The 17,295-nt window shown below is 32.0% G+C and overlaps 2 protein-coding genes across 2 annotated transcripts; one reads left to right on the top strand and one right to left on the bottom strand.

Moving 5' to 3' along the window:
- Positions 1–413: 413 nt before the first annotated feature.
- On the bottom strand, positions 414–2,777 carry LOC139896374 (uncharacterized). The gene is made up of 2 exons (XM_071879008.1): positions 2,599–2,777; positions 414–777 (listed from the first exon to the last, which is right to left on the bottom strand). Exons 1-2 carry the CDS (start codon positions 2,712–2,714, stop codon positions 558–560), a joined length of 336 nt encoding a protein of 111 aa, XP_071735109.1. The 5' UTR covers positions 2,715–2,777; the 3' UTR covers positions 414–557.
- A 9,243-nt stretch (positions 2,778–12,020) lies between these two features.
- Positions 12,021–16,244, top strand: LOC139896373 (tRNA (guanine(26)-N(2))-dimethyltransferase 2-like). Its single transcript, XM_071879007.1, has 12 exons — positions 12,021–12,377; positions 12,763–13,047; positions 13,135–13,222; positions 13,337–13,458; positions 13,566–13,705; positions 14,153–14,225; positions 14,349–14,437; positions 14,522–14,627; positions 14,750–14,962; positions 15,099–15,293; positions 15,448–15,525; positions 15,657–16,244. The coding sequence occupies exons 1-12, from the start codon at positions 12,237–12,239 to the stop codon at positions 15,900–15,902; spliced, it is 1,776 nt and encodes a 591-aa protein (XP_071735108.1). The 5' UTR covers positions 12,021–12,236; the 3' UTR covers positions 15,903–16,244.
- The last annotated feature ends 1,051 nt before the right edge of the window (positions 16,245–17,295 follow it).

Genomic DNA, 17,295 nt, shown 5'->3' with positions numbered 1-17,295 from the left:
TTTAAAAAATCGTCTTGGCTGTCGTTTAGAGCATAAATTGAATTGCATGCATGTTTTAAATCCATGGAAATTCGATTCTACCATTTTCATGGCGTCTCAATTTTATTTTACTTTAAAAAAAAAAAATTCTACTTTCTGGTCAGAGATCCACTCGGAAACAATCTCTTTATCCTTCGAATAGAGAGATGACTTTTGCTAATTTTGAGAGTGTTTCACTCTCCGTGAAGAAATGACTTGTTTTTTTATTCTCAGATAGAGGAAGGATTGTCTACATCTCACCTCCCCCATACACCATTCATGTGGTATTGGATTTTGTTGTTGTTGTACAACATGAAGTTTTAGAGGAATTGCATTCACCTATGAGACAAGATCCAATTTCACTTCAAACCTATGACACTCATAATGATAAGTAATGAAGTGAATAGAGCTACACATACCATTATATAAAAATTACACATATACATATCTTGTTGCTAAATTTGAGAATGAAGCTACATAATTATCGATTTGTGAGTAACTTATGATAATAGATGATTACATAGAAAACTGAAACAAGGTCAAGTAGTTGGTGGTTTAGAGCATTCAGGGCAAGGAAAGTGTCCTCTTGATCGGCATTTGTTGCATGACATTGTATTCGTCTTTGACTTTCCCAAAGCAGAGATTTCATCTAACGGACCAAAACTAAAAACGCCACCTTGTCTTAGAGATCCAGAACCTTTGCAGTTTGAGCATGCGATTAACTTTAAATCGCCACATCTTTTGCACATACCTAATGAGCTGATTATCCGAACATATGTTAGAAACCTCCAGTATAAGGGTGGTAGAGTTTTCAACCCTTTATACGCGACTTCTCATTGCAAGCAAGCCATCACTAATATATACGAAGTACTTAGATTTTGATGCAAGAAGACGACATTTCAAATTTTTAAAATGAGCGATTATGGACAATTAATGGAAACGTATCTTGCCGGTTGACACTATATATGTACAATCATTGATCCATGTACAACGCAATATGTTTTTTTCTCTACGATACTTAAGGTGAGAGGTTCGTTATTCAAAATAAACCAACTATAGAAAGAAAAAATATATGATAAAAATACATGTATATCTGTGTAACATCAACTCGGAACCTATAGCTACTTGGATCATAATATGGGATTTGTGACCCAACCTGCTCACCTTTACCCTTAACATTTAAGGTTCAAAGATGACTTGCAAAGACTTAGACCCCCAAACCTAGCATAACCAAGGAACACTGGTGCATCGTGTCCGTAGATACGCTAAATTGGATAGTACAATTATTTTTTTTTTTCAGTTACTAAGAAACGTAGGGAACACACATACCATTTGTTACGAACTTGAGAGATTCGGCGTAAAAATTAGTAAAAGTTTTAGGCATGTTAGTGAATGTATGCATGAATGAGATACTCTGTGTTTCTATCTTCCTATGCTCCATCTCTTCCTTTATTTAATCTACCATATCGCATTCTTATTTATTTATTTATTTATTTTTTTGAACGGCAGTATCGGGATCAGTGAGAGGGGTCCTAACCACCTTTGCGATCATTTGCCACCCACACACGCGTTAGGAGGAAACCCAAATCGCAACAACCCTGGCAGTACGGTTGAAGGTTGGGAAAACCCCACGAGAAGCTAATTGTTGGCAGTATCAATTAGTTCTCGGCCCTAGGATCCGAGCCTGTGCACCTACAAGCAGAGGACAAACAGGCAGACACCCCGGATACCACTCGAGCAATGCTTCGGTGGTCATATCTCATTCTTATACCTTTTTATCATATATACTTCTTGATTGTTGAAACACTGTGTTGCAATTTGGATTGTGCTAATTTACAACAAATATTCAAGATGGAAAGTTACTAACAAATCCATGAAAAAGATTTAAGGTTCCATCCGAAAGATGCTAAAAGACAAACCCATGAAAAAGATTTAAGGTTCCATCCGAAAGATGCTAAAAGGCATCACTCTAGAGGAAATTTGTTATTTCACCTTGTCAACTTTGCTTACAAAGGAACTTTTTTTTCTTCCATTATCTAAGAGCAAAGTTAACTAAAATCCAGTAAATAAACTTAAAAATCGGATCAAGATGAAATCTCAAACCTTACACACTCTCCCTTATTCGCTGTAATGCAAGATTTTCCTTTTTCTAATACCTAAGATGACAATTATTTTGACCCATATTGTGCACCATGTCACTCAAGTTTAGGAACAGACTAAAAGCAATAGGTTCAAGATTGAATCCACATCATGATGAAAATGCTACTAATATTTAAAGGTAAACCAAACTTTTTCTTCTGATGTCAATTTTAGAGCAAATTAAAATATAACTCATCAATCTCAAATCACTATAAAATTGAGTGCATCAACCCTACTTTAAAATGGTAGTTTATATCTACCTAACTCAGCCAACAGTCAAATTCCACCTTCAGTTATTAAAATTAAAACTTGTCAAATATACCCACAAGAAAGATTCAAACTTTCATCCAAAAGATTGATTAAAAGCACCTAATTAGACGAAATTGACTACCCTTTACAGATGATTTAGAATAAAAGGAAGCCATTAATAAAAGGGGTTACCTGCGTTGGGAGGCAGAGATGAAAGAATCAATCTTTGGGGCGGAAATTGTGGCACATAAAAGAAGAGCACCGACTCCATAACCAGCTACTTCACTTGCTGTTATGTGTTCCAACATTACTTCTTGTTTCCAACTTTCAAATTCAGCAATTGCTAAAGATAGATTATATTCACCTTATCACAATTCACAACTGTGGACAGATACATTAAGTGTCAAGAAAAGGTCCCACAAGTATGATACTTTTACTTAAAAGTCCCTAAACTAATAAACATTCGTTTTCTCAAGTTGGATAGATGTAAAAATACATATGACTTGACGTGTGAGGGAAAATTTAAATTTTAGAGATTTTAACACATATATATATATATATATATATATATATATATATATATATATATATATATATATATATATATATATATTGTTATAATTCAGTAGGCTTATAACTAATTTTGACCTAAGCCTATACAATCCTTAAATATGAGAGAGTAGTAATGGAAGAGAGAGAGAGAGAGTATATTTCTTATATGTAAGAAAATGGTGTGTATATGTGTGTTCATTATCCACATATATATAGTACAAATTTTACTATCCATATTTGACTAATTACCATCCATATTTTACTACTAAATTTACAACACTCCCCCTTGGATGGTAATTTTTTTTTTAAAGAGCAATTAATACTGCCTCGTTAAAAACCTTGCTAAAGAAAACCCAGTGGGATAAAACTTTAGCTAAGGAAAAAAGAGTGCAGCATAGAGTTGACTCCCCCTCAAGTAGACAACGCTGAGTCGTCACATCTTTTGAACTTGCCTCATGCCAATATTGTGAATGTATGTTTTGAAAAACAGCGATTGACAGTGCTTTGGTATAAAGATCAACAGAGTTGTTGATTGAACGTATCTCATTTTAATCTGGTTGTCTTTTACGAGATCTTGAGTATATGAGAAGAATCTGAGGTTTTCATCTAAAACTGTATCATCTAAATCTTTTATGTACAAGTTTGGTCCACGTGATTTGTCTACAGTCTCCTTCATGGTTTGTTCAAACTGTTGTTTCAATTCCTATTCCCTTTCAGTCTTTTTCTGAGCCTTACTAATATACCATTCTTTTCCATCAAACTTATGACCGTTGAGACTGTTTATAACTTTAGCGCCTCGTCAGCATTTATGTTTTGTTCTGTCATTTTTTGATACTCTTCTTTCATTTGTACTATGTAAGCTGTATTATCTTCATAGATAGTTGTTAGGCTTTTATAGCGTTCTAGTCCACAAGAATCAATAATGATTTGTATCATTGATCTTAACTAAAATCATTCCCGAGTAGCTTCATGTAATGCAATCACTTCGGCATGATTTGATGATGTTGCAACAAGTGTTTGTTTTGAGAACGTCATGATATTGCGGTGCCTCCATTTAGGAATACATATCCAGTTTGAGATTTAGCTTTATGTAGATCGGATAAATAATCTGCATCTGTATAACCAAACAAATCTTGTTTCGAGTTGTTAGAATAAAATAATTATAAATCAGTAGTTCCCCGAAGGTATCAAACTATTTGTTTGATCCCATTCCAATGTCTTTTGGTAGGGGCTGAGCTGAACCTTGTCAACAAATTAACTGCAAAAGAAATGTCAGATCTTGTATAATCTATAAGATACATAAGAACCTCAATTGCACTAAAATATAGAACTTCCGATCTGTTAAAATTTTCATGATCTTCGCAGGGATGAAATAGATCAGTGTCAATATTGAGTGATCTAACAACAATGAGTTTGTCTTTAAAAAAAATGTTTTAAAATCTTTTCGGTATAAGTTGTTTGATGTACAAGTAAACCATTAGGCATATGCTCAATTTGCAATCCAAGGTAATACTTGGTTTTTTCAAGATCTTTCATTTCAAAATAATTCTTTAGAAGTTGAATGATTTCATAGATCTCTTTATTTGTTCATATGATGTTAAGAACATTGACATAAACAACTACGATCTCATATCCGAACATTGTTTTTATAAAACATACGTGCAAAATAAGTTTATATTTATACCCTTTTTTTTATCAAGTAGTCATTTAATCGGTTATACCACATACGTCCCGTTTGTATAAACCCACTTAGAAATCTTTGTGATTTAATGGAATATATTCCCTTGGGTTTTACATTAGATGCTTATGATACCTTAACCCTTTAGGTATATTCATATATATCACTATTAAGTGATCCATACAGATAAGTAGTAACAACATTCATGAGATGCATTTAAATAACTACCAGGTTGATTAAGTATCTAATAAGTAATTGTATCCATTACAGGAGGATAATTTTTCCTCCTAATTCATTTCTGGTCTTTGTGGGAAATATTGAGTTACAAGTCTAGTTTTGCCTTGTAACTTCATTTGCACATTTCTTTTCGGATAAAAATTCATTTGTATCCCATACGTTTCACATCTTTAAAAGTGATAACGATTGATCCGAAAATTTTTCTTTTATCGAGCGATTCTAATTCAGCTCTTATTGCTCCTTTCCATTGAGCTCAATCATGTCCATTTTGTATATTCAATGACAGATTTTAGTTCCAGATCATCATCTTTATTCATGATGTCATTGTAACATTATATGAAAATATCTCATAGAGATTTTAGTTTCATTTCGGTTCCATAATATTGCATAATTTATCGCAATTTTAGTATTTACATTTATCAATATCCTCTGCAGAAGGAATATTGATTTGTGGTTCTTCTTGAACACTTTCTCTTACCTCATTATCAGCTGATTTTCTTTTTCGAGGATTTTTTATCTTCGGAACCAATTGATCTTCCACGTTTGATGCGTGGCAAAGACTCAACAGTGACATTATTGCCAGCTTTTGGAATTTCAGTTCGAGCTGGAGCATTTATCGCTGGTATATATGATTTAGTCACTTTTTATATCTGTAAATGCATAAAGTAATTAATTTGCAAGTTCTTGCATATGCATTATTTTTGAACTTTCGTTTCACATTCTTTTGTGCGAGTTCAATATACCTTAATTGATGTTCGCATCATGAAGCATCATTTTATTTTTTATTTTTATTTCTCCCCCTAATCTAGGGAACAATGTTTTATTAAAATGACAATCAGCAAAACGTGCTGTAAAAACATCACCCATCATGGGTTCAATATATCTTATGATTGAAGATGTTTTATATCCAAAATATATTATCATCTTTCTTTGAAGAACCATTTTATTGTGTTGTGGTGATACAATTGGAACATACACTGCACAACCAATGTTTTAAGGTAGAAAATATTTGGCTCTTGGCCAAAATCAAGTATTAAGTGAAAATATTTACGACTTCCACATGGTATAATGCGAATTAATGTCGCAGCATGTAAATTTACATGTCCACATATAAATATTGAGAGATTTGTACTCATTATCAATTGTCTAGTTATTAGCTGTAAGCGTTTATCTATTGATTCAGCTAAACCAATTTTGTGTATGCACATGAGCAACTGGATGTTCAACAACAATCCCTGTAGATATATAATGATCATTAAATGCTTGAGATGTTAACTCACCAGCATTATCAAGTCTCATCCTTTTAATGGTGTAATCAGAATAATGTGTTCTCAATTTAATAATTTGTGCAAGAAACTTTGCAAATGCCATATTACGGCTTGATAACATACAAATATGAGACCATCCGCTAGATGCGTCTATTAGAACCATGAAATATCAAAATGGTTCACATGATGGATGAATTGGTTCATATATCTTACCTTGAATTCTTTCAAGAAACATTTGTGATTCTTTTTCACAATATACTTTTCATTAATCACCATATGTGCTTTCCATTAATCACCATATGTGTTTGTTTTTTTTTTTTTTTTATAAATCACCATATGTGTTTTTTTTTTATCATATATCCTTTTCACCATATACGCTTTTAATCATATGCGCTGTGTTTTTCACCATATGCGCTTTTAATCATATGCGATTTTCATCATATGCGTTGTGCTTTTCATCATATTCGCTTTTTATCATATGCGCTTATCATATGCGATGCGCTTTTTATCATATGCGTTTTTTTATGTGAATAGTAAATTAATTAATTTCGTTTTACTATTCATATGAATTAATTTAGATTTACTATTTTGTTAATTGAGTAATATATATATACATCATATACTTGTGACTCCGAAGGCTCAAATGAATTTGACCATATAGTTATACGTTGTACCTTGCACATTAATTTTCAGTAGAAGCTTTAGATGCATATTATTTTCAGTAGAAGCTTTAGATGCACTTTTTTTTTAATCACCAAATACCACAAACACTTTGTTTGCGTTTGTTCATAGTCATCAATGAAAACCATTTTCTTTAATTTTATTTTATACAATAAAATTAACGCATCATTATTCTTTTCAAAAATAATAATCTATTGTTATTGTTCACTTGTGCCATGTTTAGCAACAAAAGTCAACAACCTCTGTCTTGTTTGTTGTGGCAACCAAAAACAACCTTTGCTTTTGTTACCGAGAATCCAAGACCAAAAAAAAAATTAATTTTTAATTAATCTTTTATCAAAACCATAAATGATTTTATTGATCTACGTTGATATGGCCATAAAGAATTGACGGCTGACCTACTTTTGTAAGTGTATTTCGGCTATCATCCCGAAAACGCACAACGACTTTTTTTTTTTTTTTTATGAACTATTTATTTCATATCTAGCTTAGGCAATTATTGTGAACATTTGGTCCCTATAAGAGCATTTATTTTTTAGACTTTTAGTTGATTTGTACTTGTCACAATTAGGGATAGCACCCGCGGGTCGTGGATGCGGATCCATTGGATCCATCACCCGTACCCGCGGATTTTTTTTTAAGAGACATCCAATTGAACCCTTGTTCGTTGAAACAATTTGACTATATTTTTACTCCGCATTATTAAACGGGCCATTTTGATGCACACTCTTAAAAAAAATAATTTGTTTTTTAAGTTTTATTATTCAACCTCCTTTTTTCAACGGTCACGTTTTTAACAAAACATTTGACAAGTTTGGAAAAAAGTTTTTTATTGATTATCATCAAAAGTTTTCTATTGTCACTCTACTGGATGGAATTATGGCATACAACCAAAATTGCAACCCAACACTACATAAGAACAAAAAGGTTGTTTTTAATTAACATATGTATATGTGTTAAACTCGGAATAATAATAACTTATTTTAGAAAATTAACATAAGACATGTTGAAACATTTTTGTCACATTTAGCTCATCAAGTCTAATACTTATCATTGATAGATTTTATCACGTCTAGGAGATGTTTACTTTTTTCTTGTATTAAGTCCTACTTTCATTTACCTTTGTTTGGAAAAAAAAAATTTTTTACTTTGCTTTCCCCCTTTCTGTAAAACTCATTTAAACACTTTCTTTGTTTTTTTTTTTTTTAAAAAAAAAAACTTCCTTTTTTTTTACGTTACCCGTAAATTATAAATATATAAAAAAAACTTTTTGTTTAATTTTTTTTTTCTAGTTTTTAAAAGGCCACTTGACCAATTTTTTAATTCTTTCACAACACCTGATATCGTGATCGTGACCTTTCACCAAAGCAAGAGATATTCTTGATAAACTAAACACGGACTCGTGTTTGAAATTGTCGGCCACAAAAAAATTCATTTGATAAAAGTATATATATTTTTTTTAGTTATAGAAGGAGACCACTTCATTTTCAATACTTCATTTTTGACAAAAAAACTATTCCATTTTACCATCCCTTTTTTTTTCTTACTTTAACTTTTAAGATATACTTTTAATAAAAATACAAACTACTTTTTCTTATTTTAACTTTTAAGATTTACTTTTAATAAAAATACAAACTACTTTTTGTATTTTAACTTTTAAGATTTACTTTTAATAAAAGTGCAAACTACTTTTTCTTATTTTAACTTTTAAGATTTACTTTTAATAAAAATACAAACTATTTTTTTATTTTAACTTTTAAAATTATAAATTTAAGAATAAACATTAGTATGCATGAAATAAATAATGATTAATTGCATAAGTAATCATAAATGTTAGATAACATATAAAGACCCCGTCGTATTCGTATTGATCGGAATTAATCTCGACCCATGGTACCGTGTTGTCAAATGACGTGTTGCGTACATAAAGTACCGTGTTGTCAAATGACATGTTGCGTACAATCATGAGGTCTTATTAACATAAATATAAATGTTAGTGAAGTTAATAAGAGTTAGATTACAGAAAATATAATTCAGGCGGTATAACCGGCCATATATAACTTAAATAACATAAATATAAATGTTAGTGAAGTTAATAAGAGTTAGATTACAGAAAATATAATTCAGGCGGTATAACCGGCCATATATAACTTAAATAACATAAATATAAATGTTAGTGAAGTTAATAAAAGTTAGTAAACATAAATAATAGTTAGGCGACAGTGTCGACCATATATAATTTAGGTGGCAGAGCCAACCATATAATAAGAACAATACAAATGCACTAAGAACTTAATAAAAATTAGTAGTTCAAAATGTTAGTAGTCCAAAATTTGATATGTCCGAGTCTGAAAAACCTTAATAATTTCATACCTTGATTAGTGACTCGTGATCGTTTGAGATATCCTTTGATTACACTAAGCTCTTCGTGCTGATAACGTGTTATAATTCAGTAGGCTTATAACTAATTTTGACCTAAGCCTATACAATCCTTAAATATGAGAGAGTAGTAATGGAAGAGAGAGAGAGAGTATATTTCTTATATGTAAGAAAATGGTGTGTATATGTGTGTTCATTATCCACATATATATAGTACAAATTTTATTATCCATATTTGACTAATTACCATCCATATTTTACTACTAAATTTACAACATATATATATATATATATATATATATATATATATATATATATATATATATATATATATATATATATATATACCTTTCCTAAACTTTGAAATAACATATATACCCACTTAAATAAATTAATATCATATATGCCCATTACTAACCTTTAAAATAACATATTTGCCTACCTAAAAATAATAATATCATAAATATTCATTTTAAACACCTAAATACATCATATATACCTATTTATTTCATTGAATCATTAAAAACTATTTATTTTAATTAAAACACTTAAATTAAGAACACGTTGAATTGCTTTTCAATGTAACGAGCAGTGTTAATTTTAGATTTTGAATGCTTTTGTTACAACCTACAAACACATGAACTATGATATTTTAATGCTTTTGTTACAACCTACAAACACATGAACTATGATATTTTCATAAAACAATTAGTAATAATCAGATGTCAACATTGCTCTGCAACTAGTCAAGATTCTAATTTTAATATGTTAATATTTAGTATTTTAGTTATCTAGTCTTGTGTGATACGAAGTAGCTAATATGTATCTTGAACATCTGTACAGTTGAAATTATGATCGATGATGTTACTACTTGTCATTTAATTGAGTGTTTAATTAGAATAAATGGGTTATATTAATGATTTAATGAAATAAATGGTATATATGATGTATTTAAGTGTTTAAAATGAATATTTATGATATATATTTTCTTAAATGGGTAAATATGTTTATTTAAAGGTTAGTAATGGACATATATGATATTATATATGTGATTTAAAATGTTAGGACTTAGGAAGGGTATATATTTTAAAAACTCTAAATTTTATTACTTTAACACCTAGTATTTTAATTATGATTTATAGTTTTTGGTAAAAGTTTTAGTTCTGGTATTTAACTAAAACAATATGACTAAAGATATGGGTAATGCATAACTTTGACTTAGGATTTAAGTTTCTTTAACTTAAATCGACGTGAGCCGAGTTGTTATGATTTACATTAGAACTAAAGTTTTAACTAGCCTTTATTTTTAACACATGACTCTATTATTTGAACTAACAGTAAGCGTCGATATATTGACGATTTAACTGTCGTTTAAAATTTAAATTAAACTTCATGCATGTTTAAAACCCATGGAAATATGATTATACCATTCGAAAACAATCTCTCTATCCAAAAATATTGAGAGGGAGTACTTGTTGGTGATTTAATCATCTAATCAAGGATTATGGTGTAATTGAATTTGCCAAGTAGAGAAGGAGTAATCTATCGATACTCTAAAACGGATTTGGTGAGTGTGGAGTACACGTTCGTAAAGAGTGAAATAGATTGCGTTGATTGGAACATGAACTTGGTGTTGTTTAACTGGACATAATGAAAGTGGACCGTCGGTCTACTTTGGCCCGCCGATCCACATATGGTGTCTTGATTGACAGAAGGTAAGTGGACCGCCGGTCCACATATGGTGTCTTGATTGACAGAAGGTAAGTGGATCGCCAGTCCACTTTGGACCCCCGGTCCACTGACGGTTTTCTGCCAGTTTTCGGGTATTAACTTATCATTCCACCATTTGTTTCATACAGTTTTTTATACGAATTTTCTCGGCAAAACACACATAAAAACACTCTCTACATTCATTTGATTAATTCTCTTTTAGCTAAGAAGATTAATCGCTCCTTGTTTTATCCCAAACGAGATTTCGTGTAACCCGTGACTAGTTAGGTCAAAATACTTGATTCAGAAAGTGAATCACGATTCAAGGATCAATCCGGTTATTCATATTCTGGAAACCCAAACCCCATTTATATAACAACACTTTCTCTTCTCTTATGGTGTTTTCATTCTAGGTGAATGGAGAAATGACTTTTCTTTATTATAGGATAGAAGAAGGATTATTTACATCTATTTCTTCCATACATAGTTATGTGAGATTTTTATTGTTGTTGTTTATTATATTTATCATGTGTTCATTAAATATATCTTCACGTACACGTTTAAAGTACATATACTCCGTGTCATTTAAGCTGAAATCATACAATTCTTAAGTTATTCATCTTATTTAACAAAATTCAATCATGTATATTTAGATCCTTGTATATTTCATTAATTATTAACGATGTAATATCTATAATTCATTACAAAATATACCCTATTAAACACATGATAATCAAAATTAGCACTTTGCAATTAAAAAAAGTCGATGCTAAAACAAAATATTTATACATTGTAAACGTATTATTTTATCATAGTAAAGGACGTGATCCTCACACACTACTTTTTGATTATGTACACTTTTATCTCATAAAGTCATAATTATGCCTCTAGATTAATCTAGAGAATTGAACTTATATTATTATTGTAAGTATAAATGATTAAGGGTAAAATAGGTAATTAGGTGTACATGGGTCAAAAAATGATGTGTGAAGATAACCTAGTTGATTTAAATTAATAAAAATATAATTATTATAATAAATATATAAAAATTACTTCATATAAATTCATCCAGCTAATTTTTTCTATTATTGGAACCGAACTTGATCAAAAATAGGGTTTTGTGTTTCGAGTCTAAAAGCAGGTTATAAACTGCCCTAGTTACATACATGTACTTGTATCTATAACCCAATCACTTGTAAGTCTATAACAATTGCTTTGCAGATACTCGGACAGACATATTCTAAAAACTACCACTACCACTACCACCACCACCAGTTTGCTTTTTCTTCCGCCGCCACCGATATCTCCGGCCACCGTACAAGAATATGGGGGACTCTGTAGAGACAAAAACAGGGGAGGAAGATAAACAGAAACCATTTGATCTTAATGATTACATCATAATCAAAGAGGGTGAAGCTGAAATTTTGATGCATTCTAAGAATGAAGTCTTTTACAATAAAACCCAGGTCAATATTCGTTTTCATCTTACTGTATTTATGTTGTTTATGCTATTTTAAGCTTAAAGTTGAGTACTTTATATGTAAATATCATATTTTATGAATTGTTATATCTTTTTCTTTGGTGTGGGGTTGTAAAAATCCAAACTTTCTGTTATAATATTCCGTAAGATTAAAAATTCTCATAAATATGGATTCTTATAACCAGGAATGATTAGGACATATTTGTGTGTAATTGTTTTAAAGGTTATTGAACTTAGAATGTTAACTCAAGATTAAGAATCTTGAAAAAAATGTAGTATGTAGAAGATATTTTGTAACAGATTCAAGTTATTTACACTGTAGAAATAAGAACAATGAAATATGTTCAAGATTGAAGTTCTATGAATGGCAGGTTAACAATAGGGATATGTCTATAGCTGTTTTGAGGACGTTTATTTCAAAACGTAAAGAAGAACACGAAGCGCGATTGTGTAAAAGAAATAAGAAGGCGTTGAAGGTATCAGAAGATTGTGATTCTGGACTTGAAACACCGAATGAGTCTCCTATGCCTAATGGAAAATCTAATGGCGAATGTCAAGAAACTCGGGCAGATGAACCATGTGGTACCTCTAAAGAAGCAGAGAAAATACCAGAGGCTAATGGCCGAGGGGAATTAAAGCCACCTCGAGTGCTTGAGGTTTAAAATCTTCTTGCTTTTTTTTCAAATGTCAAATCTGAATATTCTGCAAGAAACATTATTTAATTGTTTTGTTTAAATTAATAGGCGCTATCAGCTTCTGGGTTAAGAGCTCTAAGATATGCTCGAGAAGTAGAAGGGATTGGACAAGTTGTGGCACTTGACAACGATAAAGGTTGGTGATGGTGTGAATTGGTGTACCGTAAGATCATATAATCGAACAAAAGTATCGTTTAATGCTGTGCTAGTTTACATTTTGTAATTTTTGGTTGTTGTGTTTTTTGTGTAGCATCTGTTGAAGCTTGCAGGAGAAATATTAAGTTTAATGGTTCAGTAGCAAGTGAAAAGGTGGAATCAAACTTCGTTGATGCTCGAGTATATATGCTTACTCATCCAAAGGAATTTGATATGGTATGATTTAAATTTTATAAGTTTCTATCTAATGACACTTGATTTAGCGGTTACATGATAATTGACTTGTAATCTTGTGGTTATAACTAGACTTTGATGTTCTTCAGGTCGATCTTGATCCTTATGGTTCACCATCTGTGTTCCTGGACTCTGCGGTTCAGTCAATTGCCGATGGAGGGATGCTGATGTGTACAGCAACAGATATGGCAGTGTTATGTGGAGGCAATGGGGAAGTCTGTTATTCCAAGTAACTTCTATATTCTATTTTCTTCGCAGTATATTTAGATGCGTATAATTGGGCGGGTCGGGTAACTTGGCCAAAAGTAGTTGTTTTTGGCAAGGGTCATAACAAGGCTGGTGGAGTCAGGTTGAGCAAAAAATAGTGAATGTGCTTACTATGCAAACAAAGGCTTTGTTATAACAAGAATTTTGTGACCTGTACTGTATTTAGTTTTTGACATGGCCCATTTGATTGTTTGGTGATAAACTGTGACCCATTTTGACCCATTCATAAGTAATGTGTAGAAATTGCCTCCTCTAATAACAACAATATAATTACGGAGTAATATATAGCCGATATTCATTGGTGAAGACATGTCTAATAATTCTTTTTGCGATCTCAATGAATATGAAAAGAGCAATTAATTGTTGAAAAAACAATATGAACTTGTTCTTTTACCATGATATTTACTAGATATGGTTCCTACCCACTGAAGGCAAAATATTGCCATGAAATGGCTTTGCGTATTCTTCTTGCTTGCATCGAGGTACTTTTTCTTCTAATTTTCTAGTATATTTCTAATCTTATTCTTTACTCTGTTACAGTTTTAATTTTCACGTTCTAGCAGGGTATTCTTTGAATCTCTCTTTTTTTCCTTTCTGAAATACAGAGTCATGCAAATAGGTATAAGCGGTATATTGTTCCGGTGTTATCTGTTCAGATGGACTTTTATGTCCGGGTGTTTGTTCGCATATATACGTGAGTATCATCCTTTCATATCAAGCTTTGAACTTCATGATAGCTTAAAAGGTGCTGAAATGTCGAATTATGGAATGATTGCAGGTCAGCAAGTGCAATGAAGAATACTCCTCTCAAGCTTTCGTATGTTTATCAGTGTATTGGTTGTGATTCTTTTCATCTCCAGCCACTCGGTAGAACCACTTCTAAGGTGCGTATTTAACTGTCTGTACCATTAATTGTACGAGTAATAATCTATTTTTGTAAAAACCAGTTGATGTTGGCAAACAGAGATACTGAAATTTCTTGTAACGGGTTTATTTCTTTTCTTAGAATACAAGTGTGAGATATCTCCCAGGATTTGGTCCTGCTGTTTCCCAAGAGTGCAGCGATTGCGGTAAGAAATATAACATGGGAGGACCGATATGGTCGGCTCCTATTCATGATCAAGATTGGGTGACATCGATATTAGCAGACGTCAAGTCTATGAAAGAACGCTATCCTGCTTTTAATCGAATATCAGCTGTTCTGACAACCATATCAGAGGTACACTAATTACGCTTTAACTAAAAGATTATAATCCATATATTTTCTTTTACCAAAAGCCTAACGATGTAGTCATGGTAAAAATTTTTATAGAAAATTAATTGTTAGTGTTTATTTTTTTGTCTCTTTTGTTCAGGAATTGCCAGATGTTCCCCTATTCTTGAGTCTGCACAATCTTTGTGCAACCCTTAAGTGCACTTCTCCTTCTGCGGTGATTTTTAGGTCTGCTGTGATTAACGCTGGATATCGTATCTCGGGAACCCATGTGAACCCGTTAGGGCTAAAATCTGATGCACCTATGGACGTCATATGGGATATCATGCGCTGTTGGGTAAGCTAATTTTGTACTTCGTACATTGTATCTACATTCAAGTAAAATTAGAATCAGAATCATGCATCTACATATTGCCTATGCTTGAGAACTCGATTTCTCTCTTTTTTTTAATAATTTTTATATTTATATGCTTTTTTTTTGGGATGTCAAGATTAAAAACCATCCTGTAAAGGCCCAACAACCAGAACATTCCGGAAGTGTGATATTAGCCAAGGAACCTGTGCTTCAGGTATGTACATTATTACCAAATAAATGTAAATGAAAATACCTTTGCTGTATGTGGTAACAACAGATAATTATTTTGTAAGAATTATTTTATTAATGAATGGAGAATTTATTTGTGTTTGTGTTGTCCAACAGGCTAATTTTGCTCGAGCTGTTGCATCACTTAGCAAAGCACAAGCTAAGAAGGTTGCACGTTTTCTTCCAAATCCTGAAAGCCATTGGGGACCAAAGCTAAGGGCTGGTCGAACCATCACTAGCAAACATGCCTCTCTTTTGGGCCCAGAAACAGTTAATGAGATTCTTAACAACAATACTGAAGAACAAGGTGAAGAGCCCGCAGCAAAGCGTAAGAAGACACAAGACACTAGTTCCATTTCATGATTAGACTAAAAACGGGAGCTTTTCTTTACACCACGTCTCTCCTGATCTTATTCTGCATTTCTGTGCAGAGATCGAATCCACCTAGTAATTTCAACGCTGAAATACCCTTTTCAAATAATTATGGAAAAAGAAAGAATATAATTAATTTGAAAGAGGGTATATCTGTTCTGTATGGATGTTTGGAAGTCCTGAAGTTGCTGTCTGAAGTCTGGTTGTTCTAATGTTTTTTCCCCTTTTATTTTTGTTTTTTTACGTTCTTTATAAATCATATTCCTCTGTATTGTTTTAAATTGAATTTATGTGATTAGCTATACATTTCGATTAGCTGCGGAGTTGCTATTTGTCCACATAACAATGGCGTAAGCAAGCTTCACAGATTAAGGGTCTATCTTTACCGTTTATCCTTAACCTGCTTAGCCAATTCGTTGTAGAACGATTGAACTGTGTCCGTAGTGCACTCTTTAGGGACTTGTGGCTTGGAAGAATGAACGGGGAGAAGATGGAGACGAGGAAGGGGACGGGGAGAAGATGATGTTCGAACACATGGACATTCTGAAATATGCTGAGAATCGAGGATGGTTTATTGTAGCGACAATATATGGGTTATAAAGTCCGTGTGCGAGGTTTTACTGTCCCGTACGCATGAATTCGACCTGATCCACATGTGCGTATGGATTGATAGATCAGGCCCTTGTTATGCGGTTCGGCCTATAAATGCGTGTGTGATCAAGTGGATGGTTTTTATCTTCATCACTGATCTTAAACTCAACTCTTCAAAAAAAATATGGGTTATAACCAACACCATTATCTGTTATATGTAACCGAAAATAATGATAAAAATTAACTCAAACTTCCTACTATCTTTAATTTGGTCACATGGGTAAATTTTGTTACTTCGTACGTAGTAATAAGTTAGAACTTTGAACTCTCCATTTAAACTTTAATTAAATCATTAATTTTAAAAAAAAAAAAAAAAATTAAATTATTGCTAAACATATCTTTTTTTTAAGGCAAAGAAATTTTTTCATAAATAGAAAAATATAAACCTTCATTGAAACAATGAAGGCACTTACAGCATGGAACAAAATGGGGAAATTGTTCAAAATACACTTTTTTTTAAGGCTTCAAACAAAATACACGTTTTTAAAAAAAATTGCCTTTTTACACCATTCGGTAGACGGGATTTCTGTCTACCACCTTTATATGTCGTCTACTACCATTTTTACAAAGTAGTAGACAGTAACAACAAGGTAGTAGACAGTGAGAATAAAGCAGTAGACAGCCAATTACAAGGTAGCTGGCCGTCTACTACCTTGTTGTTATTGTCTACTACCTTATTGTAGGTGTCGACACCAATAATACATATCAGTCGACACCTACAACAAGGTAGTAG

This window comes from Rutidosis leptorrhynchoides, chromosome 3, assembly GCF_046630445.1.
Source record: "Rutidosis leptorrhynchoides isolate AG116_Rl617_1_P2 chromosome 3, CSIRO_AGI_Rlap_v1, whole genome shotgun sequence".
In the NCBI taxonomy this organism is placed as follows: domain Eukaryota; kingdom Viridiplantae; phylum Streptophyta; class Magnoliopsida; order Asterales; family Asteraceae; genus Rutidosis; species Rutidosis leptorrhynchoides.
The sequence above is the reverse complement of the archived record's forward strand: the minus strand, read 5'-3'. Positions and strand labels throughout refer to the sequence as shown.

What these genes read in the sequence shown, in the direction of transcription:
- LOC139896374 (XM_071879008.1), bottom strand. Translation starts at nt 2,714, where the DNA reads ATGTTGGAACACATAACAGCAAGTGAAGTAGCTGGTTATGGAGTCGGT. An exon ending in ATCTCTGCCTCCCAACGCAG is followed by an intron (nt 778 to 2,598) that starts GTAACCCCTTTT and finishes TCGGATAATCAG; the next exon opens with CTCATTAGGTATGTGCAAAA.
- LOC139896373 (XM_071879007.1), top strand. Translation starts at nt 12,237, where the DNA reads ATGGGGGACTCTGTAGAGACAAAAACAGGGGAGGAAGATAAACAGAAA. An exon ending in ATCCAAAGGAATTTGATATG is followed by an intron (nt 13,459 to 13,565) that starts GTATGATTTAAA and finishes GATGTTCTTCAG; the next exon opens with GTCGATCTTGATCCTTATGG. An exon ending in GGGGAAGTCTGTTATTCCAA is followed by an intron (nt 13,706 to 14,152) that starts GTAACTTCTATA and finishes GATATTTACTAG; the next exon opens with ATATGGTTCCTACCCACTGA.